Source organism: Pseudorasbora parva, chromosome 18 (genome assembly GCF_024679245.1).
Source record: "Pseudorasbora parva isolate DD20220531a chromosome 18, ASM2467924v1, whole genome shotgun sequence".
In the NCBI taxonomy this organism is placed as follows: Eukaryota; Metazoa; Chordata; class Actinopteri; order Cypriniformes; family Gobionidae; genus Pseudorasbora; species Pseudorasbora parva.
The window spans coordinates 29,895,778-29,923,756 of NC_090189.1; the positions used below are offsets into that span (position 1 = coordinate 29,895,778).

At 37.4% G+C, this 27,979-nt stretch overlaps 2 protein-coding genes across 3 annotated transcripts; both read right to left on the reverse strand.

Annotated features, from left to right (window-relative positions):
* Positions 1-117: 117 nt before the first annotated feature.
* septin4a (septin 4a) lies at positions 118-15,034 on the reverse strand. Of its 2 annotated transcripts, XM_067424496.1 has the most exons (13): positions 14,943-15,034; positions 13,064-13,203; positions 11,772-12,086; positions 11,509-11,605; positions 9,891-9,977; positions 8,325-8,448; positions 8,015-8,149; positions 4,666-4,783; positions 3,262-3,363; positions 3,082-3,178; positions 2,364-2,526; positions 2,147-2,246; positions 118-1,818 (listed from the first exon to the last, which is right to left on the reverse strand). In XM_067424496.1, the coding sequence occupies exons 2-13, from the start codon at positions 13,082-13,084 to the stop codon at positions 1,759-1,761; spliced, it is 1,419 nt and encodes a 472-aa protein (XP_067280597.1). In that variant the 5' UTR covers positions 13,085-13,203; positions 14,943-15,034; the 3' UTR covers positions 118-1,758. The 2 variants fall into 2 exon arrangements, with proteins under 2 accessions (XP_067280597.1, XP_067280598.1); XM_067424497.1 differs by lacking the exon at positions 13,064-13,203.
* Positions 15,035-15,522: 488 nt separating this feature from the next.
* zgc:162239 (uncharacterized protein LOC558037 homolog) lies at positions 15,523-27,299 on the reverse strand. Its single transcript, XM_067423095.1, has 11 exons — positions 27,273-27,299; positions 26,960-27,187; positions 26,770-26,854; positions 26,252-26,338; positions 25,995-26,118; positions 23,384-23,518; positions 23,158-23,275; positions 22,935-23,024; positions 16,177-16,273; positions 15,770-15,909; positions 15,523-15,662 (listed from the first exon to the last, which is right to left on the reverse strand). Exons 1-11 carry the CDS (start codon positions 27,297-27,299, stop codon positions 15,651-15,653), a joined length of 1,143 nt encoding a protein of 380 aa, XP_067279196.1. The 3' UTR covers positions 15,523-15,650.
* Between the last annotated feature and the right edge of the window lie 680 nt (positions 27,300-27,979).

Genomic DNA, 27,979 nt, shown 5'->3' on the forward strand with positions numbered 1-27,979 from the left:
TTTTGAATACAAAAAAGGTACATTCAGACTTCAGAAAGATCAGAATTCTCTAAGTGTCTGTATGAGTAAATGCAAGTGCCTACGCCTCAATTCAAGCCCATCGGCGCCACCTGCTGCCTACGCAATGCAACAACATTGCTGAATAAGAAGCGCACGCGCACAAGACTGCCATGACCGTTGACCAGTCACACACGAAACATACTTAAAAGTACTATTAAAAGGATCGAGGCGAATTAATGGGTCATAATAAGGAAACTCAACTAACATGCAATTCAGCATTTAAGAAAGACCTGTACGCAGACATGTATTTGAAAGTACAAACATTTATAACTTTCATCAAGTGCTCAGATATTTAACATGATAACAATACTTGATTAACGTTTCAAACTCTTAAAATGTTACATACGGCGTGGTACAGACCGTCGAGATGTCGGGCATTTCCGTCTCTTTAAATCAGCAGCATTACCAATGTTCTCGTGCTTGTAGGAACACGTTGAATGAAGTCTTAACGTAAACCAACCGCGCACGTTCATAGATGGCTTCTATTGCGCGCGCACTTGTCCAGTGTGGCTCAGTGTCGCGGTGTACATTCTGCGCTCATCGCTGCACAGCCATTTTCATTTATATGCGCGATTGTGTCAATTGTCATGAAGTAGGCGCTTGTTGAAAAGCATTATAGGAGGTTAAAACATGCCGTTTTCTGTTTTAAACAAGGACATCAGGACAAAAAGCCCCATTACCAATAGAAGTCATTGTTGAACCTGCACAAAGTAGCCCTCTTACAGTGTCCCCATGTGAACTCGACGGTTTTCTGTCGATGGTTAGGTAGGCCTACAACACATTTTTGCTTTATACTGTCACTTTCAAACGGAACACTGTGATTCCTGCTCTTAACATCCTCTTCCTGCTGCAAATGCCCCAAATTCGAGGCTTGGGTTTTCTGTTCCTTTTTCTTTATGGGGGATGTGAAGATGAAATGATACAATCTGTGCTTCACACTCAGTTAAAAACAAACAAACAAAAAAAAAATAGCCTAACCTTTGTGAAACTTATTAGTGTGTTTTTCTTTTCTTTTTTTTGAATATATGTGTATGGATGTATGTATACATGTGAGGTATATGCACGCATTCACATATATGTGTATGTATTTTACGATTATGCTGATGCCTGGTTTTGCATGTAGATTGCAGTTTTTGTTTGTTTGTTTAAATGTTAATCCCTTCCCTTATTTCATTTTTGGGACCATGTTTCATACTGTATGATGTGGACGGGACCGTTAGACCTCATTCTACATTGATATTATATATAAATATATGAAAAACTGTGCATTTTTCCCTATGGAGAAAGTTTAAGTTATATCGCCTGTACATTTTGGGCTGCATTAAGATCGAATTGTCCACCATGTTTAACTAAATAGTAATAAAACTTATTAAAAATATGCTAGATTACTACAGAAAATGACGATTCATAATAAATCTTATGACATTTACAAGTCAAGTTGTACTGGTCTAATTTCTTGTATACCACACTAACTGTTCATATTTACATTATAAAAAGTATATTTTGTCATCTAAATGTGAATTATTTAAATACTCTTCCTGATGATTCTGAAGGCTAATTTAGCACATATTCCTTCAAACACATATTCACAGGACACATTTTACAGTTAATGTATTCCCTGCAGTTTCCTTCAAAACTGTCAACATGTCTAACTGTATTTCAATCATAAACACATCTACATTAATGGATAAGTCTGTCTTAATATCCATGACGCATCTGTTCCTGAATCCTTTCCAGAACTTCCTGCATTCGCCGTAACTGCAGAAGAAAAAGGGAGGACAAAGATGAATTGATTGAACAATTATATTGCCATGAATTAAAAGTTTAAACGGAAGGAAAGAGTGAAACATTGGCTGTGTTGAAATATACTAACGTACAAATTTTATTGTTGCACTATGCATACTGTACAGACTTAAAACAAAATTACAACCATTTATTTCATATTTGTACTTGAAATGAGTATCAAGTGCAAAATACGTATTCTTTGACTTTTCTTTTTTAAATAGCAGATCCATCCAGTGAATCCATTCTGAATAGAAGTCATTGCATGGTCTAGTTTAAAAAAAACAACAAAAAACGATATTACCTCCTCATCTTTCTCCCAAATAAGGCGCTCCGTGTCACTGTCCACAGGCACCAAAGGCACAGGAAGTTCTGAGGCGCTGTCTCTCAACCGGTTACACAGACTGGATGAACGAACACAACCAATGAAACCGTAAGATGAAGCACTTATAATGATCAGGAACACCATTCATCTGGACTGCAGAGTACAGTGATCATGTGATGTCAGTTTATCCTCTGACCTGCGTTTCCTCTCCCTGACCACCATGCGGGTCATATTCTGGATGCACTGAGCGCGGTAATTCTCGTAATGTGTTTCTCGCGTCACGTCCTTCAAGTCTTGCATGTGTGAGCGCACCAACATGTTCCTCAGCTTCAGGAAGTCGGAGTGCGCTGGGTTTTCCACTGCAAGAGTCAAGTCAAATCCAATTTGTATAGCACCTTTCAAAAACACTGTGTCAAAGCTGCTTTACAGGAAATCATGATGTTATAATATCTTCATGCCTTATAGCAGTGGTTAGCAAACTAGGGTATATGAGGTGACACGGGGCATGCGGACGAAATGATGAGTTTTGCAGTTCATTTAATATTACTCCACCTTAAAATAACATTAAAACAGAGCATGTATTTCTTAAAAGCAAAACGCTCCCTCTAGTGTAAAAACATGAAAATGGTAGTGCTGTAAAAAGGTCAAATATACATTCAATTAAATTGCAATATTATTGGATGAATTTGTATACAGGTAAAGTAGGATCCAAATTTAAATTCATCACTGGCCAATAATATCATTTACATTTTGTTGTATAGTACCTAGTACTGCTTAACATGAATTAACTTAAGGCCATTTACAAAAGATTACTACAGCATAAATTATTTGCAGGAACATTTAATTAGTTTATTTTATTCATATACATTCAGACAAATTATGTATTCAACGGCATTATGCTAGAGTCCGAGTACCTTCCACCACACCCCAGGGGTACTGACGGCCTCTGAAGCGCCTGCCTTGGCTTTCAACTTGGACGTTACTGCCAATCACAGCAAAAGGAATGCTGTCCTGTAACAAAGAAGGAAATACACATTTGAATTTAGTCTGTGTTCTGGTGAATTTGACGTACATATGGAGCTGGGTCGGGTCACCTTCAGTTCCTGGTGCTGAAGTTTGAACTCCTCATCCTCGTCTGAATCACACTCAGGAAACTGGTAGATGTTGATATCGAGTCTCTCAATCTCCTCACGAATCTAGAGAGAAAACAAACTTGCCGGGACTGTGATATACACTGATCAGGCATAAAATTATGACCTTATAATGTATTGGTCCCCCTTTTGCTGCCAAAGCAGCCCTGACCCATTGAGGCATGGACTCCACTAGAACTCTGAAGGTGTGCTGTGGTATCGGACATAAAGATGTTAGCAGCAGATCCTTTAAATCCTGTAAGGCTGTGTTTTCTTTTTTTTTCCTTTGACAAGTTTTGCCCAAGCCTGCAGTCTCCCTCTCATTTACTGAAGCTTTCGCGCCTCGATCGCCCCCCGGTGACCGGTCCCAGTATAGCCGCCCCTCTGTGATTTCTAATGGACGCGAGACAAACTAAATAATAAAATTACACTTCAAAATGTTTTCCCCAAACTTAGTTTATGTCACTGAAGGCAATTATCATCACGATGATTTCATTTCAGGTGTTCGTTTTAAAAATGAGTTTAGTTTTAGTTAGTTATTTGATGCTATAAAAACAGGGGGTGTGACCCTAAATTTTTGGGAGCAAATTGGAGCTTTAGCTTTAATTTCTACATTTCCATAACTGTTTATTTCACACCAACATAATTAATTGTTCTGCATCTGCGAGAGTGTGGGCAGGCTTTTGATATCGCAGCTGTACTTCCTGCTCTACTTCCTGCGCTCTACTGCGCAACTCCGGTCCCGAAATCGCTACTGCGCAGACTCGGTCCCAAGATGTCCGCGCCGTGCAAGGCCGCCTGAAAGCTTCAAATCTGCCAAGAGGAAACGGATGATGTCGAGTCGTCCATATTTTTTTACGGTCTTTGGTTTTGCCAGGTGGCTTTTATAATTATATGTCATTACGTTGTCTTGACACCAGCCAATCGCTGCATTGCTGATCGTGGTTTCGAGTATCGATGCATCTGCCCTCTTCAGGGAACACAGGCATGAGCAGTGATCTCAATTTAATCCAGATATTTTAATCCAATCCGCATATTCGTTTGAAGAACCAAATTAGTCAGAGATCAGTTATCACGATTAAAAGATCTGGGATCCGTCAAATCAATTAAGCGAGGTACAAAGAACGGGCCCCTAGAGTCTACACATTGTTTTAATTAGTCAGGGTGTAGGGTAGTAAATCATATTTTTATTTTATTGTTTTTCTTTGGTAGGGAATTTAGTTGTTCCTGCTAGGAGCTTGCTTGTGTTGCTTTGTAGTTTTGGCATTTGTGCATCCCTAAAGTTGTGCTTTCACTTGTGTTCCTCACTCTAGATAAGGTTGTAACGATATGCACAAACCAGTATTCATATACATGGAGCATACGGACCTTCATTTTCATTTTTCTGACTTCTGCTGGATTGAGACTGTCTGCTTTGGCAAGCACAGGCACTATGTTGACCTTCTCATGTAGCGTCTTCATAAACTCCACATCCATCGGCCTGAGACTGTGACAAGAGGGAAAAAAACAAAACAAAAAAAAAAAAAAAACAATCACTCCCATGATTCCTGAGGTACATTTCCAGGAAAATGTAGTAAAAACTCCAGATCTATATATTATAAAGCCAAATTGTCATTGTGAATATTGGTTGACAGTTCAAGTTTCTAAAATATGTGAAGCTGAATCTGTAAAACTGAGAAAAAAAAAAGTAAAAAAAGGGGAAACGATAATAGTAGCCTAAACATTTATTTCTCAGATATATAAATTATTAAACATTAAATGCCGGCCATTTAATCACCCCCGAGTTTGTTTTATCTACAATGACCTAACCAATACTTCGTTATCATTATAGTATGACGCATCGTTGGAGAAATTAACTAGCTAGTCACAACAGTTTCTGGAAAGCATAATAACTTTAAAAATCAGTCGTCGGTTCCCCTTTATGGCACATGGGGTAGTACATTTATTTAGCATATGCATTTATCCAAAGCAACTTAAAGGAATACAACAAGCGTTCCATATTAGTAGGCAATAAAATGCAAGCTTGTTTCCAATGTTGTGCAGAATTCTGTACCCCGTCAGATTACAGTACACCCCACTAAATTGCCAGTATAGGTAGGTTTAGGATTAGGTGTAGAATTGCAAGACAAACTTGGATTTGAAGGGGAAAAAAAGGCAATTGCGAGACAATCTTGCAACTGTGGAGAAAAAAGAAAAAAAAAAGAAGAAAAAAAAGTTAGACAAAAAGGTCCTAGTTACTTTTTATTCCATGGCAGAAAGAAGCTTCCATACAATAACATGAGAAGTGCTAGCAGTACAGTTACAGAAGTGCAGTTTCATTGTCCAGAATTGTACAAGCTAGAACAAGGCACGTTTTACATGACAATGTTCTAAAAACGGAGAGGTTTTTCTTTTGACAACTTTGTCGTACGTGCGCGAATTATGTATTCTGCTGCCAGGCCAGTAGTTGGTGATGTCACTTTGTAAAGAAACGCCATGTGCTTTATAGACTGCATATGCAATATGCATGTCAGAGTTTTCACAAATTCGCCTTTTTGTTGTTTACATGGAGACAATAATGATGTAATTTTCAAAGCCTTGCACTTTAAATCCTTTTTAGGATCCCGTTTGCATTTTAAGGCCCCCCAAATGACTTTGTCGTGTAAATAAATGCTTAAAACACAAGAGTTTTCAGTTTTTAGTTGAAAATGGTGTCAAATAAACAGCCCTTAAAAGGTGCCATGTGTAAATAATTGAGGTAAAAATATCCAAAAAGTGACCTACACGCATCAAAAGAATGAGAAGAAATAAGGGCGAAGATGTCCTTAAAAAAAAGTCAAGTTATAATGCTGCAGAGATATCAACCTTAAAGGGGGGGTGAAACACTCAGTTTCAGTCAATCTCATGTCAATCTTGAGTACCTATAGAGTAGTATTGCATCCTTTATATCTCCGAAAAGTCTTTAGTTTTATCATATTTATAAAAGCAATATGGGCTGTACCGAGTCTTTCCGGAAAAAACCGAGCGCCTGGAGGCGTATCGTGTGGGCGGAGCTAAAGAATCACAAGCGCGCAAAGCGGTGACGTCCTCAAGCGTGGAGAAACCCATCTATCTCAGCTAATACAGATAATGATCCACAATCAAATCTGAGGGAGAAATAAACTGAACAGGAGAAACGGCAACATCAGGACGTCCGTCTCTGTGGTATGTAAGTTACTGTATTTAATGGCCTCTCCACATTTCTGTGTCTTTACTCGCAGTGTATGAGGACATGATTCGGTTTATGGACTATTGTATGCGACTAGACCTTAGAAGTAGCAAGCAGAACGGTTTTGCACGTCAGACTAGTGTAACGTTATACAGAACAGCAATGGAGTAACCGTTAGCGCATTTGAATGACGAAGCACGCGATCGTATCGTTTACTGATGTTTACTCATGCGACGGTAGCCAATAGCAGAGACATTTGAAGTTGATTTACTCACCGGCATCTTCCAAAGCAGGACCGCTCTGTCAAAAACACACTTCTTTGGTATGATTTGGTGAAGTCCTGTGACAGCAGTGACCGTGGAAATCCACTTTGCGACGCGACTGAAGCGATGCCTTGAAGCTTCCCGTCATTTCTGCGTTCAAATCGGTTCAAATGCAGCGCTGCCTTCCCGGGGCGCGACATAAGTGTTCACGGACGACTGGATCTGCACCTGAGAGAGTGTTTACAGCGTGCATTTCCTCTCTCTCCCTCTAGTTACGCGCGCGCGCACCCTTCCGGGAGAAGAGCCCGAACGGCCCATACAAGGACCTTCCGCTCTATTTAACGTCAATTAGACCCATACTCGAAAAAAACTCGCCGAAACTTGTGAGAAACCGGAAGGAGTATTTTTGACACAGAAATACTCCATCAAACGTCCAACATTAGTTTTTGAAACTTTGTCTATGTTTAGGATGGGAATCCAAGTCTTTAAAGGTGTAAAAAGCTCAGTATGCATGAAACAGCATTTCACCCCCCCTTTAATTAGCAGTAGCATTACTAGCCCCGGCCTGACAGGTGTCGTAATACCAGTCTCGGCCATGGGAGGCGGTATGCGGGCAACATAACCACCAGCCAACCTGCAATACACAAATACCTCGCATGGCTTGTGGGCGTACTTGAACCTGATGTCAATCGTGTGGAAAGTACAGCCCACTACTTCATTTCAGTTCAGGGAAGAGAGCGGACGGATGGCCGAAGCCCTTGGCTCCTTAAATGTATCTGATATAATAAAAATAGCTGCTTTACCTGACCGGAAAAAGCGGATGTGCGCGCGCCTGGCGACTGTGTTCCGTCTCCTCATAATGAAAGTCCCGGTACTCGCAAGCCGTGTGTTTGTATAACAATCGCTCCAGCAGCCGTGCTCAGCCCCACAACACTCGGTCCTGCTCTGCTTTACACTACAGTAATGTTAATAACCGCATCAATGAACATGATTTTTGCCCGAGTCCTATTTTCTACCGGCTGTGAGGTGAAGACCACATGTCCCAAAATACTGCACTCACACCTGGTGTCATCAAACTATGCCTTTGTTTAGAATAGGAGCCCTCCAGTGGAAAGAAAGTTGCATAGTGCACCTTTAAGCACATTGCACTCTTTAAAAACAGCACTTTCATTATCTTGGCCAACCAGTCTTAAACACTTGTTGCCAAACTATTCATCACTACTTGTGAATAACAAGCACTTCAACTTGTTTTGTCAGGGTGTGTTACCCGTGGCCAAACGGCGAGATGAAGTAGAGGCAGCAGTGCACACGGTTGTCCTGAATGTTCTTACGGTTGAGGCCGCTTTCGTCACGAAAGTACTGCTCAAACTGCTGGTCAATGTAGTCCACAACGGCCCTCCAGCTATTACAGTGAACATTAAATGGATATTAAAAAGCTGAAAATGAGCAAATGTATTTGATAGATACTTTGTATCAACAAAGTCACAAAAACAAAATCTTATCATGAGTAACAATCGCAAAATATGACAGTCATAGAAACTTTTTCCTGAGAGAAACGACTAATAACGCAGTCCTACCACTCTGTGTTGTTGACAGCATCCCCGAATCCTGGCGTATCCACGATGGTGAGTCTCAACTTGACTCCCTTCTCCTCTATAGCCAAAGTGTGTTTTGTGATCTCCACTGTCTGCGAGATCCGTTCTGCAAATGAAAAATTTTTTTGGTTTAAAACGCACATCCCAAGGTTTTAGATAGGCAATTGTATTCATGTTAGTTTTATATGGCTTTTAAAAAAAGAAAAAAAATTGTATATACCATTTAAAAACATTTTTAGATAACTTTAAAAATTTCATGTGGTGCGAGTGCGACCATCAAGTATTCATTTTCCTTACACCTTGAATATATGAAAGTGTACAAATCTTTTTCAAAAGGTTTTGAAATAAATTTTTCAAAGTAAATCAAATATTACAAAATTTTGGTCGGTATACCATATGACATTTTACAACCTGAGTTGACCATGCCTACATAAGCCTTTCACACACACAGTATTTACTGTTTTTTAGATTACACACAAGATTCATACATACAAGATTACCGGTATGAGCATGTACAAGGTCCGAGTGCACTGTAATGTAACTTATAAATCACTCAATGAGCTAGGACCTCAATACATTGCAGATATGCTGATTAAATACAAACCCAACCGATCACTCAGATCAGCAGGATCAAATCAGTTAGAAATACCAAGAGTTCACTCAAAGAGAGGAGAGTCTGCTTTTAGCTATTATGCCAGCCGTAGTTGGAACCAGCTTCCTGAACAGATCAGATGTGCTCCAATAGAAGCCACATTCAAATCCAGACTCAAAACACATCTGTTTAGCTGTGCATTTACTGAATGAGTACTGTGCCACTGTATGTCGGACTGCATGTCTTATCATCACCTTATCTATGCATCATTTTTTTAAAATTCTTTTTATAACTGTTTTAGTTCACCTTTGTTCTTTTCTTTGGTTATCATCATTTTATTATTTTTAATTCTCTTTACATTGTATTCTTTTTCTTATGCATTTTTTATCCCTATTTTAATTCCTTTCTATGTAAAGCACTTTAAAATGTCATTGTGTATGAAGTGTGCTATATAAATAAACGTGCCTTGCCTTGATGTAAGAAGTTTGCTGTGGGCCAATCATAAAGCTCTGTCAGAGCGGTTTGCGCTCAAGACCCTGCCTTTTCTATTCGTCATCGCTGCTGCTTTGCAGTTATTACGTAGCCTATTCTAATAAAAACTGCAATTCTATATGATAATTTATGAGTAAAACAGTGTTCTGTGTGATCATCCCCTCACACCTGTCACTCAAATGTAAAAGAAAAAGAAAAGAAAGTGTAACTAAAATAAAACTAAATCAAAGCTCCTTCTCCAGGTGGATGAAAAAAAAAACTTCTGATGTCAATCATCCGCAATTATCAAAATTAATTTTAATTAAGAAATTAAAAATATGCGTGATGGTGTATTTACGTCATTGTATTTATATTTTATTTCATTTCAGTCGAATGAATACATATTTCAGCTTAAGTCATTTGAATTATTGAAAGCGTTATATGGTTTTATTTGTATAGTTAATGATAATATCTCTGACGCTTACCTTCAGCATTGAGCATCTTCCTGTCTTTGTAAAGGTCTGTGAGGAAGAGACTGTTGACTAGTGTAGATTTCCCTAAACCGGACTCCCCTAGAAGAATCAAAAGAAAATTTTATAGCACATCAAATATAACCAGTGCTGGGGAAAGTTACTTTGAAAAGAAATGTATTACAATATTGCGTTACTCCCTTAAAAAGTAACTAATTGCGTTACCTAGTTACTTTTTAAGAAAAGTGATGTTACATTACCATTACTTTTTTCACCTGGGCTGGTTTTTCTTTCTTTTTTTATAATAATAAATAAAATAAAATAAAAGTTATATTTGAGCAAATGTAAAGACTCTTTCACATAAGTGAAAGCCTCAGGTTGAAGGAAATGCAAATTCACGTGCACAGTAGAGGGCGCAGCTCAAACAAACCTTTCAACTGTGCTGCCATTCTGGATAACGGAATAATGGGATGCAGGAGAAAAATGTTTAACACTTACTTCAATAAAAACAAGAAAATCTAAAGTCATTTTTGGGTATGGTTTAACGGAATCATCCAAAGTCAAAGCAGCAAGTACATTGGTCTATAAAGTGAGATAAAAATGCATAAATAAATTTGTTTTATTTAACATTTAATTATTGAAGGTTTGCATAGTATTCTGATTTTGCATTTGTATTCATTTTGAGGAATACGGAATCTTTTTTGTGCAAGTGAGAAGAGTAAATGCCTTTGTGCTTACGATTTTTCAACATTGGGACAGGTGAGCTGTAAAGTAACAAAGTAACTCACATTTTGTGTACATATCACACAAGTCCTCAGGTCTTTACACTGGCTTCCAGTTACATTTAGGATCGATTTTAAAAGTACTATTACTTGTTTATAAATCACTCAATGAGCTAGGACCTCAATACATTGCAGATATGCTGATTAAATACAAAACCCAACCGGTCACTCAGATTAGCAGGATCAAATCAGTAGAAATACCAAGAGTTAACTCAAAGCAAGGAGAGTGCTTTTAGCCATTATGCCAGCCGCAGTTGGAACCAGCTTCCTGGGTTTGATGGAAATAGTAAGTTTGACAATAAGGTTTGAGTATGTGTAAATCTGTGGAGGGTATGATGAGTAAAAATGGGTTTAACAAGAAGGTTGCTGAGTAAAAATCAGGGAATAGTGATTAAAATGGATGTTATGAATGTGTTTAAGAAAGAAATAAAGGAGAGGTGTTCTAATAGAGATGGTACATGTATGTAGGCTGTAAACTGAAGAATGTTTTAGTTTTATATCAGACCATTATTGTGGATCTGTCCTTTTTTTAAATTATTTAAAATTATTATTATTACAACTGTTTTAACTATGCTTGTTTTTAATTTTGTATTTGTCCACATGGTACTCTTTTTTTCTCATGCATGTTACCGCTATTTTAATTCATTTCTGTGTAAAGCACTTTGAATTGCCATTGGCTATGAAATGTGCTATACAAATGAACTTGCCTTGCCTACATTTTAAAAGTAATGTGTTACTTTACTAGTTACTTAAAAAAATGTAATTGATTACCAGTTACTTGTAATAAGTTACCCCAACACAGAATATAACTTTTACTTAAGCTACCTGTCTTTGAAATCTGATGACCTCACCTGCCACCATAAGAGTAAAGGCAAACCCCTTTTTCACAGATTTCCTGTGCACTTGATTAGGCAGCGTCGCAAAGCCAACATACTCCTTATCTTGATCCTAAAAATAAAATAAAAAATTAATTCTCAGATGGTGATCTAATTTTTTTAAAGTTTGGAGCAAGCAATATTATAGCAATATTATATAGCAATATTATATAGCAATATTATATAGCAATATTATAGCCTGAGTCACTATTACAGCACAAACAGAGCATTATCATTACCTCAGCTGAGTCATAGGGTTCAAATCTGCCCCAAGGACTTTTTGGGCGAGAGGGGCTCAGGGGAGAATCTAGAGAGCTCATGGAGCTGAGCGGGCCACGGCGAGGTAACTCTGGCTCAGAGCCCAGGAGACTTCTGCTCATCGGTCGTGTGAAAGTGGACATCCCTGGGGTGTGAGGGTGGGTGCTGCCATCGGGCTCCCTGTCCATCATGGGCACCTCCTGTCCAGGGAAAGTGTGATCGGCTCTAGGGGGCAGGTCTCTCATGGTATAGGCCAGTTCAGCGTCCTCACAGTCTTCTATGGCTAAACTAGACAACTGCAGATATAGGACACAGATACACTCTGATAAACTCTAAATAAGTGGAAGAATCCTAGTTTCCAGTCGTAACTTTTAACTGGAATGCCCACTCAGGGCATAAACTCAGGGCTAGCGCAACAACCCCAACTTCAGAATCTAATATCTAATATCACATTATCCGTGCGCACTATAGTAATGGTATATGATACTTTGGCATACTGTGCAAAATAGCTTTTCTTTTTCTTTTTTCTTTTTTTATGCGTTTCCCAGACCCCATTTACTTTAATTATATTGAAGTGCATTGGAAGCATGAAACTCATAAGGGGTGTATTGCTTTTAATTATACATAACTTTACCATCTGCTCACCCCAAAAATTAGTTCTCACATCATATCGTTCTAAACACTGGGTTCTTAATTCCATGCAATTAAAGTGATTGTGGACTGGGTCTGTCACACTCCAATTTGCATGAAAAACAGTTTCCCCCGTATTTAGAAAGAGAGCTTTTTGTCAACAAACTACCATGTTTTTACTGTAACGTTACTTGTAATAATTTTACAGGACACTCAACAGGCTTGAATGTCAAAAATAAACAAAGCTTCAACACAGGAAGTCGCTCAGTCTCTAATGCAAACAACGTGACCCGCATTCATCCAGCCTGTCACTGTTCATTAGTTCAGACACATTAATACCTCACACTAATGCTCTGATCTCCAGTAAGATGCTAGACAAGTGGGGGTCGTGACTGCAGGCACAGTTTGATTGTTTTGTTAAAAATTTAACTACATTTCAATCATAAAAGAGTAGTTGAATTGTTATGCATGCATACCTCAGGATCTTGAGCCAATGAATGTGTAAACAAAGAGAAGAGAGACCATATTAAAAGTTAAATTCGTATGTAAAATCGGTTAGCTACGTGTATATGACCTATATTTTGCATATCCATAATTTAGAAAATAAATAGTTAATAAAAACAACAACAAAAACACCCCTTACCGCGTTGTCTGTACATCGCATTTACGAACCGGTTGGTGGTCGACGACAGGTGCTCCATTTCACCAGACGGAGTTTACATCCACTTGTCAAAGCTGTTGTTGACGTTAACCTAAATTAATCTTCCTCTTTGCGGAGTTTATCTGTGGAGATTAGAACAGGAAAAACACTTTCCTGACACTAAATGTTCAGGATATAACAAAAACAATGAAACAACACAAACCAGCACAATGAGAGCTGTGATGTGCTGTGCGTCGCGTTCCCTTGCAGGGTAGCCTACTGGAAGCGTTTTAGTCGCGTCGCGCTTACCGGTCTTTGATTGGTCGACTAGGTGCCGACGCCAGCTTTAAAGACGCGTTGGTTCGCGTCATAGCGTTTTCTGGTCGGTATAATATGATAATTATATTGCGTTTAAAATAGAATAAATGAAAAAATTTAAACAAGGCTAAGTAAATAATACATTTGTTCAACTCTGAACTAATTGCTAAAAACATGAGACATACAGCAGGTCAAATAACCTTTCTGGTTAATTAAGGGATCATCTGTTTTATTTCAAATGGTCCTACTAAGATATGGTTCTGATTAAGGTTACACTGTAAAGTTCAAACTATGTATTATGCACCGATCAGGCATAACATTATGACCACCGACAGGTGAAGTGAATAACGCAGATTATTCTCATCATCATGGCACCTGTTAGTGGGTGAGATATATTAGGCAGCAAGTCAAATCTCCAAAACCACAGCTCTTGTGGGGTGTTTCCAGTATCTATCAAAATTTCAAAGGAAGGAAGTGTGGTGAACCGGCGACAGGGTCTTGGGCAGCCACCTTGGCTCATTGATGCATGTGGTGGGTGAAAGCTGACCTGTGTGGTCCGATCAAACAGACAAGCTATTGTAGCTCAAATTGCTCAAGAAGTTAATGCTTGTTCTAATAGGAAGGTGTCAGAGTACACAGTGCATCAGTTTGTTGCGTATGGGGCTGCATAGCCGCAGACTAGTCAGGGTGCCCATGCCGACCCGTCCACCGCCGAAAGGCCCACATTCTTTTATATCACGTGGATGACTAGGTGACTAGGAAGGCGGCAAGCCAGTGGAGGCAGCGTAATGCTTTTGGGCGATGTTTTGCTGGGAAACCTTGGGTCCTGCCATCCATGTGGATGTTACTTTGACATGCATCACCTACATAAGCATTGTTGCAGACCATGTATTGTACACCCTTTCATGGAAACAGTATTGCCTGGTGGCTGTGGCCTCTTTCAGCAGGATAATGTGCCCAGCCACAAAGCAAAAATTGTTCAGGAACGGTTTTGGAAGCACAAAACGAGTTTGACGTGTTAACTTGATCTCCAAATTTACCAGCTCTCAATTCAATCAAGCATATGTGGGATGTGCTGAACAAACAAGTCCAATCCATGGAGGCCCCATCTTGCAAGGTCCTACAGGGTTTAGCACCATTCCTAATCAATCATATACATCTAATGGAATTTCTGATACAACATATAATTGTCTAAGTATTACTGAAGACTTTGGTTAAATTTTTCAGGTGTGATGGATTAGGGTTGGAGCTAAAATCTGCAGGATGGTATCCCTCCTAGAAAAGGGGTAGGACATGTCCTAAAATATAGTGAGCTCTGTGAAACCCTGCACAAAAACATTTAGGTAAAAAACAAAAACAAAGATGCATAACAATATAAATCTTACTTAAAAAAATAAAAAATAAAAAAATAAAAAATACATAGACTGGACTGTGTACAGGGGGGCCCAGAGAGCCTATAAGGAGCTTCCCTAAGGGCCCCAGTCCTGGAACAAGATTTCTACTGGGCACACACTTCCAGGGATGGTCCAAACAGGTGCATACACAGGTAAGGGAAGTGGCTTACTGGCAGAGAAGAGGATCATTGGGGAATCAGAGACACGAGGCGCAAGTAGCAGCTCTTTGGAAGTAAGTATTCAGGCAAGAAGTCTGTTATCCATGTCATAGACAATGAATGAGGCTTAGGTGTGTGCTTAAATATTGTTGTGGTGAGCATGCTGATCAGACGCAGGTGCAGATGATGAATAAGTATGTGCAGGTTATGAGCAGGAGGAATGCTGGGAATTGTAGTTTTGAGTGTAAGTGAGGGAGGACTGGGGCACTAGTGACAAAAATGAACAAGACAATAAGCTTTCTACTGTAAAGTATTGCTAGTTATGTTTTTCAATTTTGACTCTCCATAATTTAAAGTTAAAAGCAATAAAAAGATGCAGATTATAGTTAAATCGTTTTTAATTTGTGTTTAGTTTTTTTTAAACGTTTTTTTTGCCTTACCCCAGATCTATTCATTAACCACAGATATGGGTTTGTGTACCTTCAAACATTCAACATGGTTCTGCTTTTATTCAGTGTTTAAATAAAAGTACAATATTCATTTTATAATTAATGTAATTGGCTGGTAAATTGTCAGCCCTTTTATATTAGAATGAGAAATAAAATAAAACAGTCATTCTATATAATACCATTTCATTTATTCATCTATTTATTGCCTCTTCCATCTAGTGGTTTCAGTGACGCACATATTGTCCTCTTCTATTATCCAGCTGGCAAATCCTTACACATTCGCCTATTGGTGAAAATAAAAAAATAATTATTAACAAGCTTATGAAATTCTCTCAGCACTAAAGAATAAATGAGTTGCATGTATTTTTTGTTTTTTGTTTTTGTTTTTACCAAGCACGGGTTCTTGCACAGGCAATTGATACGATAGTTCTCATACAGCACATGGTGAGTAGCATGTTTCAGGTCCTGCATGTGTGTGCGGATCAACATGTTCCTCAGATGCACGAAATCACTATGAGATGGATTCTCAACTGTTGGAGAGAAAAGGGGTGGTGCTTAAAAGAGCTGTTACATACAGTATACACATCTCTCTGCTATATTTCAAGATTTTTGCAAATAAAAAAATGGTCTCTTCCTCTTTATAAGGGAAAGAGCAGTGTAATCCTTCACAATTTCTCCTTTTGTGTTACACAAAAGGAAATCATATAGATTAGAAACAACATGATAACGAAAGATACAATGACATAATTTCTATTTTTGAGTGATCTCATGACATGTCATGGTGCGAGTGAACTTACCTTCTACAATCCCCCATGGATAGACACGAGCTCGAACTCTTCTGCCATCTCTCTCTACTACTGTATTACTCCCAATAACAGCAAAGGGTATACATCTCTATGAGAGGACATGGAAACATTGTAGAGCTGTCACAGAAGGATTATAAACAAGCTAACTAGCAGAGAATATGCTATGGAATAAAAGTGTACTTACAGAAAGTACACTTTCTTTCATGACACACTTTTAAAGAACTGCACTTAAATGTCAATTTATGTTGACAAATGTATATCCAAACCACTGATCTATGACTGGATTGCTCAGCCGTGTTCTGAACTGTCAGCAAGCAGTGAAGCCTATTCCCTACCAACAGAGGGCATCATTGACGTACAGCCAAAACACTGACCTAAAATCACACGATTTTTAGCGTACCAGTCTCACAGGATTTCTTTTAAGATATACAGTGCATCCGGAAAGTATTCACAGCGCTCAACTTTTTTCCACATTTTATTATGTTGCAGCCTTATTCCAAAACTGATTATTAAATTATTTATTTTTTTCCTCAATTCTACAAACAAAATCTTAAGTTTGTTTGAAATCTTAGCAAATACATTAAAAATAAAAAAATGGAAAAAAAAATTACATGTACATAAGTATTCACAGCATTTGCCATGACACTCAAAATTGAGTTCACGTGCATTCTGTTTCCACTGATCATCCTTGAGATACAACTTGGTTGAGTCCACCTGTGGTAAATTCAGTTGATTGGACATGATTTGGAAAGGCACACACCTGTCTATATGAGGTTCCGCAGTTAACAGTGCATGTCAGAGCACAAACCAGGCCATGAAGTCCAAGGAATTGTCTGTAGACTTTTTTTAAGACAGGATTGAATCGAGGCAGAGATCTGGGGAAAGCAGTAGTCCACCAATCAGGCCTGCATGGTTGAGGGGCCTGACGAAACCCATTCCTCAGTAAAAGGGGTCCTGGAGTTCTCCAAAAGGCACCTGAAGGACTCTCAGACCAAAAGAAACAAAATCCTCTGGTCTGATGAAACTCTATGGCCTGAATGGCAAGTGTAATGTCTAGAAGATACCAGGCACCACTCATGACCTTGCCAATACATTCCCTACAGTTAAGTATGGTGGTGGCAGCATCATGCTGTGGGGATTTTTCAGCAGCAGGAATTGGAAGACTAGTCAGGATTGAGGGAAAGATGAATGCAGCAATGTACCGAGACATCCTTGATGAGGTTTAATTATCTGGACGTGCTCCTCCCGAAATTTTGTGAATAAAAACTTCACTAATTGAAGCCGCTTTGAAGTGATTTTAAAGGGAGCGAGGATATATCATTTCACTTGATTCAATTCCTCCGTCCTCGCGTCTTTTCCTCGCGTCCTTCCCTCGCATCCTGAAGGGGTGGAGCTAAGGAGCGAGGAAAGGAAGCTAGGAAAGGAAACGAGGATGCACAAATAAGAATTGGGAAGCACCCCCTGATCAGTGCCCTGACTACTGAAGTAGGAACCTAAGATACACGCTATTACTTCTCTGAGGCAAATGTGGCGTTTCCAGTATGAATTAAACATTTGTGGAACAAATAAGAAAAATAATACTTATCTAAATAAATGTATAGTTTTTTCCCCCACAGTGGATGCACAAGAGGCTCATATTTCAAATTAAAGACTTTAAAAATTTGATATCACAGATAAAAAATAAAAAAAAAGATTTTTCTAATGATACATATATTTTTTTACAATAACTCCTTAGACCTTTCTAATGTTTCTAATGTCTTATTTGTTTTTAGTCATAGGCTGTCTGCATATTAATTGGTAACCCAGCAGTTTTTTTGTAAAATAAGTTTTCTGTAAAATATAATAATAAATAATAGTTATTATTATATTGTTATATTTATTCTGACATACTCTATTTTTAATTATAATTTTTTTTATTGTAATAGTAATATTTCTTATTTTGTTATCATAATTATTATTAGTCATATAAATATATATAAACACAAAATGTTATATACACACACTTTTCATTTGTAAAAATGCAATGCTTCCAGCATGCACTATCAAACCCTTGCAGCTGATCCAGAATGCAGCGGCGAGAGTGGTCTTTAATGAGCCGAAGAGAGCGCATGTTATGCCTCTCTTCATCAAACTGCACTGGTTGCCAATGGCTGCTCGCATCAAATTCAAGGCACTAGTTCTCGCCTACAAAACAACCACTGGCTCTGCACCAATATACCTAAACTCGCTTGTTCAGACTTACACACCATCCAGAAGCTTGCGTTCTGTGAGTGAGCGACGCCTTGTGGTTCCATCCCAAAGAGGCATGAAATCACTCTCACAGACATTTTCCTGGACCGTTCCCACCTGGTGGAATTACCTGCCGATCTTAATTCGTGCTGCCAAGTCTGTAGCCATTTTTAAAAAACATCTTAAGACACATCTTTTCCAATTGCACCTGACCAATACAGAATAGCACTTACTGATCACCACAGCAATGACCAAAAAGCGCACACTCCTGGATCATATCTACGTCTCTCATCCGGATTTGTGCCTTCAGGCGGGTGTGTTACATAGTTATCATAGCTATCATAATCCGGTGTACTGTATTTTGCGTTCGTGAGTTTTTGTTGTAGATGGCTATTGCTGTGCGTTTAGCTAGAATGCCATACAAAACAAACCCATTGGGCCACTGAATCTGCATTAACGACAACAGCTGGGGCAACAGCCTTAGTCCTAATGGGTTGTTATCAGGGCTATCAAAATCCAGTGTTCTGTATTTTGCGTACGTGAGTTTTTGTTGTAGGTGGATATCGTAGATGGCTATTTAAAAAAATTAAAAATAAAATTAAAAAAATTGTGTACTGTGCTAATTAATTGAGACTTCTTACAGCTCTTACAGGTTGTTGGCCTTGCTTGTTTCGTTGCTTCTATTGGTCTCCCCTTTTTTGTAAGTCGCTTTGGATAAAAGCATCTGCTAAATGATTAAATGTAAAATGTATATGTAAAAAAAATTATAAAAATAAAAAACAAATCTGAGATTTGAAATTGCAATCGCAATTTTAACCAGTATAATCACAATTAGATATTTTCCTTTTAATCGTGCAGCAACCCTATTATGTACATGTGAATTCTTTCATTTTTATTTTTTAATAAATTTGCAAAGATTTCAAACAAACTTCTTTCATGTTGTCATTATGGGGTATTGTTTGTAGAATTGAGGGAAAACAATATACATTTGATCCATTTTGGCATAAGGTTGTAACATAACAAAATGTGGAAAAAGTGAAGCGCTGTGAATACTTTCCGGATGCACTGTATATATGTACAATAATAGTTATTTCAGAAGTTATCTGTAATGTTTATGGTCTTTTTAGAGAGAATAAGTCATATTTTGAAATCGTTAATGTGGGTTTGTCTACTGCACACATCCAACACAGGTAACTGAATTAACACACACACACACACAAAAAAATCTTGATGTATATAATTATTGTATTAAAATTCAACGTTTACCATGCATCATCTCGGAAATAAAGCAGTCAGCGTTATGAATAAGTTATGATGCATGAACTGCATTTCCTAATTGAGCAACATCTACTTCAGACTCTTAAAGAACAACTCTGGTGAAAAATGAATCTAGGGGTAATTAACACATGGTTACCGAGTAGATCGTTCTGTGGGATGTGTTTTCATGGAAATCGAATGTAAAGAGTTTTATCTCTAAAAACAGATTAGCTTATAACACTAGTCTATGGAGCACAGGGTATTCAAATTAAATCGCTAGTTAATACCACTAACAAGGCTAAATATAGCCTCACACTAACATGATAGCATAATGAGGGTCCCTACATGCAAACTGAAGGATTGAGAACTTTTTAAGTGTACAAACAGTTTAATAAGAAGATACTTTATAAACACAGTACATTACGCATTCACAGACAGCAGCCATCTTGGAAAACAGTCTCAACGAATCGATCCACGAAAGCTTTGCTAAGTGAGCTGGTCAATAGGAATTAAGTTTGTGAAATCTAATTGCATGGACAGTTATTTATTTTTTTCTCTGTCATGTTCAGTGCGGAACGCGACAGAAACAACGGACCATATGAGATTCCAAGTCACAGTTCATCCCTTGGCACAGCGCTCGTGGATCGTCTCGTCGAGACTGTTTTCCAAAATGGCGCCTGTCCGTGAACGCGTAACCAAGTGGGTAATCTAGCACTCAGAAAGCCTTCCACCCATAGGGGCGGCCATTGCTAACCAAGCCATCACCTGCTGTTAGCATCCCATTGACTCCCATTCACTTTGTCAGTTTGACAGTGAATAACTTTACATCTGAGGCGTTTAAAGACTCCATTTGTCCATTGTTTATTTATAAAGAAACACGTATAGACAGGAGGAGACGCTCGCAGGCAATCTTTTACTGTCTATGAGACAGTCCGGGGACGTGGAGACATAAAGTCTGATAAAGTCAAGGGAGAAGAATGGGGAGAAGCACATAGTGAGCCAAAAGCAACAGGAGAAAACATTTAAACAACGTGATTCAGATTTCACTTTCCACAACTACTAGAAGACCTACAGCTGTCAGACAGGTTGCTCACGTCACATCTACGTCGTCAAGCTCAGTCTGAGCCTGCGCAGTTCGCTCAGCCATCAGGAAATGAGTGCTCCTTTACTGACATCACTTTCCGCCGTTGAAGTCAATGGGATAGCTCTGTCCATTTCTTTTACTGTCTATGATATAGACCGGAGGAGACGCTCGCAGGCAATCTTTTACTGTCTATGAGGCAGTCGGGGGGACGTGGAGACATAAAGTCTGATAAAGTCAAAGGAGAAGAATAGGGAGAAGCCCAGAGAGAGCCAAAAGCAACAAGACAAAACATTTAAACAACGTGATTCAGATTTCACTTTCCACAACTACTAGAAGACCTACAACTGTCAGACAGGTTGCTCACGTCACATCTACGTCGTCAAGCTCAGTCTGAGCCTGCGCAGTTCGCTCAGCCATCAGGAAGTGAGTGCCTCTAATTAACTTAATTTTCCGCTGTATAAGTCTATGGGATCGCTCTGTCCATTTCTTTTACTGTCTATGCGCGTAATGCACTGTGTTTATAAAGTATCTTCTTATTAAAACAGTTTGTACACTTACAAAGTTCTCAATGCTTCGGTTTGCTTGTAGGGACCCTCATCATGCTACTATGTTAGTGTGAGGCTATATTTAGCTTTGTTAGTGATATTAACTAGCAATTTAATTTGACTTATCCTATGCCCCATAGACAAGCGTTATAAGCTAATCTGTTTTTATATTTAAAACTCTTTACATTCAATTTTCATGAAAATGCATCCCAGAGAACGTCTGTTAATTACCCCTAGGTTAATTTCTCACCGGAGTTGTCCTTAATAGACAGGACAAGTAAAGTATTTAGTATGCCATGTTGTTGAATTAATTATTAATTTATTCATCGTTTAAATCATTATCTGTTTCAAAACGCATGCTGTTAACAAAATCATTGTTGAAACTTTTGCAGTTAGCCTACTGTATTAATAAAAACAATACTACAACACAACATAAATATACCTAGATAAACATAACAGTACAAGACAATTTCATGTTACAAGGCATAAATATCTATTCTGATTTCAGAATGTGCACTTTGACATTTGTAATACATATGCTGAAGTGTCTTGTCCATCAGCTGATCAGATGTTTACTACTGTAAAAAATTGAACCTAATTTTTTAATAAGCAGGGCAAATTCCTGATTATAAATGAATAACATTTACTTGCTATTGCTTAGGACGTTTGTGTTGTAAGAACGTACAGGAAAACATCATATATATAAACTGGGTTTTCTCAGTAAAATCATATAATTTCCTATTAATTCAATAGAACATGTGAGCTTACTAAGGAATACCAATATGGCGGGCTTCGTTTTTTTATAATGTCACGAGCAATCCAGTTCTCTATAGATCAGTGATCCAAACAGTTTCTTGCCTGTCTAATAAAATACATACTATATTAAAGCTTCTTTGGTTTTTTCAATGGATTCTATGGAAATCAATGGTAGTGCCGATAGGATGTCACTGACATGATGCAATGACACGGTCCATAACACTGGTTAAAAATAGCTGATTTATCTGGATTCAAACATTGTTGGAAACATTTAATGTAAGTACACACAATATATAACATTGTTCTAATGGTTTTTGGATATTTGAATCTAAAAATCTTACATATTATGCCTTAAAATTACATTTAAAGATTTAAATGATGTAGTGTATTATTCTATATTACATTTAAAGTAAATATATTTTAAATGTAGTTAATAGCAACTTCATCATTACAAATGATCATATTATATACAAATTTCAATAGAAATTACATTACTGTACATTTTAGTTTACTATAAATGCTTATCAGTACATTTAAAAGTATATTTCACCATATTTCAAAAACAATATAAGTAATTATGTGATTACATATAAAGATGGACTTAAGTTTATACTTGAGTGGGTCAAAAACACTCTTAAGTTCAACTAACTGCACTAAATATAAATTTAAACTATAATATATTTTGATTTATTAATATGTAAATATAAATAAAGAAATATCATTTTTAAAAGCATGTTATTTTTGTTACTCTTTTTTTGTGCTAAAGTGTACCTCTTTTTCACAAGGGAAAGAATACATGTCACAACTGCTTTTAAAAAGCAAAAAGAAATCTGTGACTCATTTCCAAAAGAAAATAATATAGTGACTGTAGTGCTGACCTTTAACTCTAGATCCTGCTGCCCATTATCCGGATCACACTCTGGAATCTGGAAGGTCTTGATTTTGCATTTGTCCATTTCTGTCAAAATCTATGGCATCAAATGCGATACATTTGCTTAAATAGCAGATCTGGTGGTTGTTCTTAACAAAGTAAGTCATGTTCTCAAAAATATCTGTACGATAAACTTTTGAAACAGATTTTCAGTACATGCTCATTCTCACCTTGGCTTTCATATTGCGTGTCTCTTTTGGAGTGAGGCTGTCTGATTTAGCCAGCACAGGCACAATATTGACCTTCTGATCCAGGGCCTTCATGAAGTTCACATCAATTGGTTTGAGACTGAGGCAAAACAAATTACATTTTTTAACTGACTTCAGTATATATGTTCATGGTTAGTGAAAGCTTGAGATAGAAATAAACACAAAGACCTGTGTTGAGAAGTCTTACCCATGGCCATGAGGTGAGATGAAGTACAAACAGCAGTGCACTCTGTTATCCCTTATGTTTTTACGGTTCAGCCCGATCTCATCTCTGCGGTACTTCTCCATCTGCTGGTCTACATATTGAACAGCTGCCTTCCAGCTGTAACCAAAACCATGTCTAAATAAATAGTTTTTGGAATGTGTACTTATACCGGATAACAGGCGGTCACTTAAGTTATTAGAGTCAAATCGAGAAAAACAGAGCTTGATATTTCTGGAAAAGATTTTCAGCTGTTTGATGGCAACACACATAAGATTTATTAATAGTACAAAACTATGTTAAAATGAATACACTCACATGTAGACTCAGTCACGGCCTAATAAAAGCTCACATGACGACCTGAATTTTATACCAGAAACTAGTGTTGCATGGGAGTAACGGATTACAAGTAATGCGAGTTATGTAATCATTACTTTTTTAGTTAACTAAAAGTAATGCATTATTTTACAACAAAACAACAAAATATTTAAGTTACTTTTTCAAAAAAGTAACTCAAGTTACTTTGCTTTCTCATGTATTGACTGACAGCTCCCCTTAAAATAAATGGTTATTGAGTGCAGAGGTGTTGTGTGCGCTGTGTAAACATGATGCTTATATTAGTTCTAGACTAAATGTGAGCATTTACTCATCTCACTTTTCGCAAAAGCAGATTCAGTATTCCTCAAAAAGAGAAATTTTACAAATATACTTGATTTATTTTAGCTCACTTTAATAACCAATGTCTCTGCTGCTGACCCTCAATGATCCGATTCAACTCCTTTAGATAAACATTACATTTGTGCTTCATTTTTATTGCTGAATTGTGTTGAACTTCCTTCTCCTGTATCCTATTCTTCTGTAATTCAGAACTGCAGCACAGCTGAAATGTTTGTTTGAGCTACAGGTGTGAATTTGCATTTCCTTCAGCCCGAGGCTTATCCACTTTTCCACCGTCAAGCTGAACGGTTCTCATTGCCTAAACCGTTCTATTCCGTAAATAGCTATCGCGTTATTGAGGGCACTCAGGTATTTATTTTAATTTGATTATTAATCTGCGTCTACGTTGCTCAAATAGCACACTTACGCAGCTGCAGAAAAAAACTGGTAACCAGGAATTAGGACAAGTGACAAATCCTGAGTTGCGACGCCACTACACGCATTCTACCAGCACAGCATTCATTCTTTCACATTCTTTAGCTAAAAACAGTTTGTAATCGTGCCGTACCAGGCTCAAGTGGAAACACAACTGGAACCAATCCTTGCCCTTCTAAGAACCTTTCGGCCCGACGGTGGAAATGTTCTCATTTCAAGGCAAGCCCAGCCCAGATGATAAAAAGTAACATAAAAATAATGTAACTAATTACTTTCCATAAAAAGTAAATAAGTAACACAATGAGTTACTTTTTTAAGGAGTAACACAATATTATAAAGCATTACTTTTAAAAGTAACATTCCCCAGCACTGCCAGATATGGAAGCTTGTTTCTGCTACAGAATAAAACAATTTAAAAGATAACTGCGACTTTATTGAAGTCCAGTTCTGATGGAAAAATGTTTACTTTTTGGTAACACTTTATTTTACAGTGTCCTTGTTATTATATTACATGTACTTACCATAGTAATAACAGTAAATTATGCATACTACTTACATGCTACTAACCCCCTCAACCAAACCCTAATCCTTCCCGGTTACACTTTATTTTAAGGTGTCATTGTTATAGTGTAATTATATATTTAAGTAATATAGGTAGGATTAGGGTTTGGTTTTGGTTTTAGTTGCATGTAATTATGAATAATTTACTGTTATTACTATGGTACATGTAATGTGTAACATGGACACTGTAAAATAAAGTGTTACCTCCTACCCTAACCGTACAGTAAGTACATGTTGTTAATTAATATTACGCAGTACTTAACTGACACCTTAAAATAAAGTGTAACCCACTTTTTTCCTCAGAATTGTGACTTTATATTACGCAATTCTGACTTTATAACTTGCAATTGTGACTTTATTTCATGCAATTCTGAGAGAAAAATGTCAAAACTACTAAATGTAAACTCACAAATGCAAGAAACGTGTCAGAATTGTGAGACAAAAAGTCACAATTAACTTTTTTTTATAATTATTCTGTGTCGGAAACAAGCTAGCCTGCTCCTACCCCTCTCCATTGACAAGCATTAACTTCCTTGAAGGCGGTACTCTGTTGAAGTTTAAAAACTATTGGATCTGGCCAGAGCTTTCTGGATCTGCCATAACCAATCCCTAACGTTTGGTCGTGACGTATGTCATAGCACACAACATAAACGTCATCGTTCTCAGCCACTCTCTCTGTTCGCTGATTGGGCCGGTTAATGTTTGACCAGAGAAAACCAGAGAATATACCGCAATCCCAGGCGGAGTAGACGTATTTAGGGGGCGGAGCCAGGCTAGAAACAAGCTTCCATAGCCAGATTGGCTGAAACTGTTCTATTATTGAACAGTTTCACTTGGAGAATAAATGAATCATAAAAAAAACCCTTGATGTCATTATAAGTTCAATATAAACAAGTGCAACATAAACCAAAAATTACTAAGTGCAACTTTAACACTTAAGTACCTTTCATAATTATTAATGGCATCTCCAAAACCAGGGGTGTCGATAACAGTAAGCCTTAGATTTATTCCCTCTTCAACAATGTCTACGGTGCTCTTTGTTATTGACACTGTCCGAGCTATCTTCTCTGTGAGACACAAATGTAAACATTTTAAATTATATCTTCTTTGCATGATTTTTGACACCTTATCCTTAATCAATGCAGTATTGCTTTTATAAGTAGTAGGAATACAATTGTTGTTGAGTTATGTTAAGTGTACCTGAAACATCTGGCATGCATCTGTCCGTATAGAGGTTTGTGAGGAAAAGGCTGTTGACAAGAGTGGATTTGCCTAAGCCGGACTCACCTAAACATACAAATGATATATTTTAAGATTAAAATTTAGTTCAGTATAAAAACATTTTAAGCAAAGATATATTAAATGGACTGTAAAGATGTATACATTATTACGAAAAAAATCTATTTCAAAATAATGCTTTTGAAGTGAACTTTCTAAAAATATCTTTAAAAAAGATATTTTAACTTTTTTCAACATTGACAATAAGAAATGTTTGAGCAGCAAATCAGCATGTTAGAATGATTTCTGAAGGATCATGTGACACTGAAGACTGGAGTGATTCTGAAAATTCAGCTTTGCCATTACATTTTATTACATATTATTAAATTTGAAATAATACTTCACAATATTACTGTTTTTACTGTATTTTTGATAAAAATAATGCAGCCTTGGTGAGCATAAGAGACCTATATTAAAAACTGCATAGTGTGTATTTTTACCAACAACCATCAGATTGAACACAAATCCCCTTTTCACTGCTTTCTGTCGGACTTGGTTTGGCAGTGTCACAACGCCAACATATTCCTGGGAAGGACAACAATAAATAATCTGTACAGTAGAATATTTCACAATATTACTGTGTTTTTGATAGAATAGGAGATCATCACTGTGGCCACGGCAGCACTGTACCTCCGAGGAGTCGTACGGGTCAAAGCGGCCCAGTGGACTCTTGTGTCTAAGAGGTGATTTGTCATCAATTGGAAGAGTATTTTGTTCATGCAGAAATGAGGATGAGTAGGATGCGTCTGAGAAAAGGGCACATTTATCTGTGTCCTCTGCTTGAGCCAAGTCAATAAGAGAAGGGTCAGGATCCCTGGGGAGACTCTCCGTTCCAGAGTCATCCAGTGCTACGCAAATCTAGCAGAAAGGCAGATCGACTGAATGTGGTGATTGACAGCTTGTGTAAATTGAATTTGTACTTATTCATAAATATAAGACCTACCTCATCAACTAAGGCAGATATTGGCATGATAAGACGATGTGACATGGGAAATAGACAAATAATAATGATTATTTAAAAAAAGTTATTTCCTAAACAACACTAACTATATAGCATACATTTTTTATTATCTATAACAACAGCAATTTGCAGTGAGATAAAAGAAAATGTATTTACAGATTTATTGTTACCTTGAAGGTCCATGTCCTCAATCTGTAAACTGTCTGGACATTTAATAGACACTGTAGATTTTCAATACATGCAGTTAGATTTTACTGTTTTTATGTTCGTGGTGATAGATGTTTCAAAATATGCAGTGATTACAATGAACGTTCATCAAAACCAAGCAGTAATAAAACGTCATGTTTTGGCTCTATGACCCATAAACTGCGTTTTAAAAATACTAATTTCTTATAAGACTAACGTTATATGTCAAGTATCAACTTGATATCAGCACTGTTAATTTAGATATCCAAATCGCCTCATCGGTTATATCAGCTAACGTTAACGTTAGCTGTTTATAACGAACGTTTATTGACAAAAAACAAAACAAAAAAACAAATGCGGGAGGAACAATTTAATAAATAATTTTTAAAGCACATTCACATTCATTCACTGTGCTTAACGTTAGATATGTTCCGAAACTATTGAGAAATGCTAACGTTATTTTCGCTAAAACAAATTAACGGCCCTTTAAAAAAATTGACCGG

What these genes read in the sequence shown, in the direction of transcription:
- zgc:162239 (XM_067423095.1), bottom strand. Translation starts at nt 27,299, where the DNA reads ATGCCAATATCTGCCTTAGTTGATGAG. An exon ending in ATCTCACCTCATGGCCATGG is followed by an intron (nt 23,276 to 23,383) that starts GTAAGACTTCTC and finishes GTTTTGCCTCAG; the next exon opens with TCTCAAACCAATTGATGTGA. An exon ending in TCCATGGGGGATTGTAGAAG is followed by an intron (nt 15,910 to 16,176) that starts GTAAGTTCACTC and finishes TCTCTCCAACAG; the next exon opens with TTGAGAATCCATCTCATAGT.
- septin4a (XM_067424496.1), bottom strand. Translation starts at nt 13,084, where the DNA reads ATGCGATGTACAGACAACGCG. An exon ending in TGCGATGTACAGACAACGCG is followed by an intron (nt 12,087 to 13,063) that starts GTAAGGGGTGTT and finishes CTATATCTGCAG; the next exon opens with TTGTCTAGTTTAGCCATAGA. An exon ending in GAAGATGCTCAATGCTGAAG is followed by an intron (nt 8,449 to 9,890) that starts GTAAGCGTCAGA and finishes TTTCATTTGCAG; the next exon opens with AACGGATCTCGCAGACAGTG.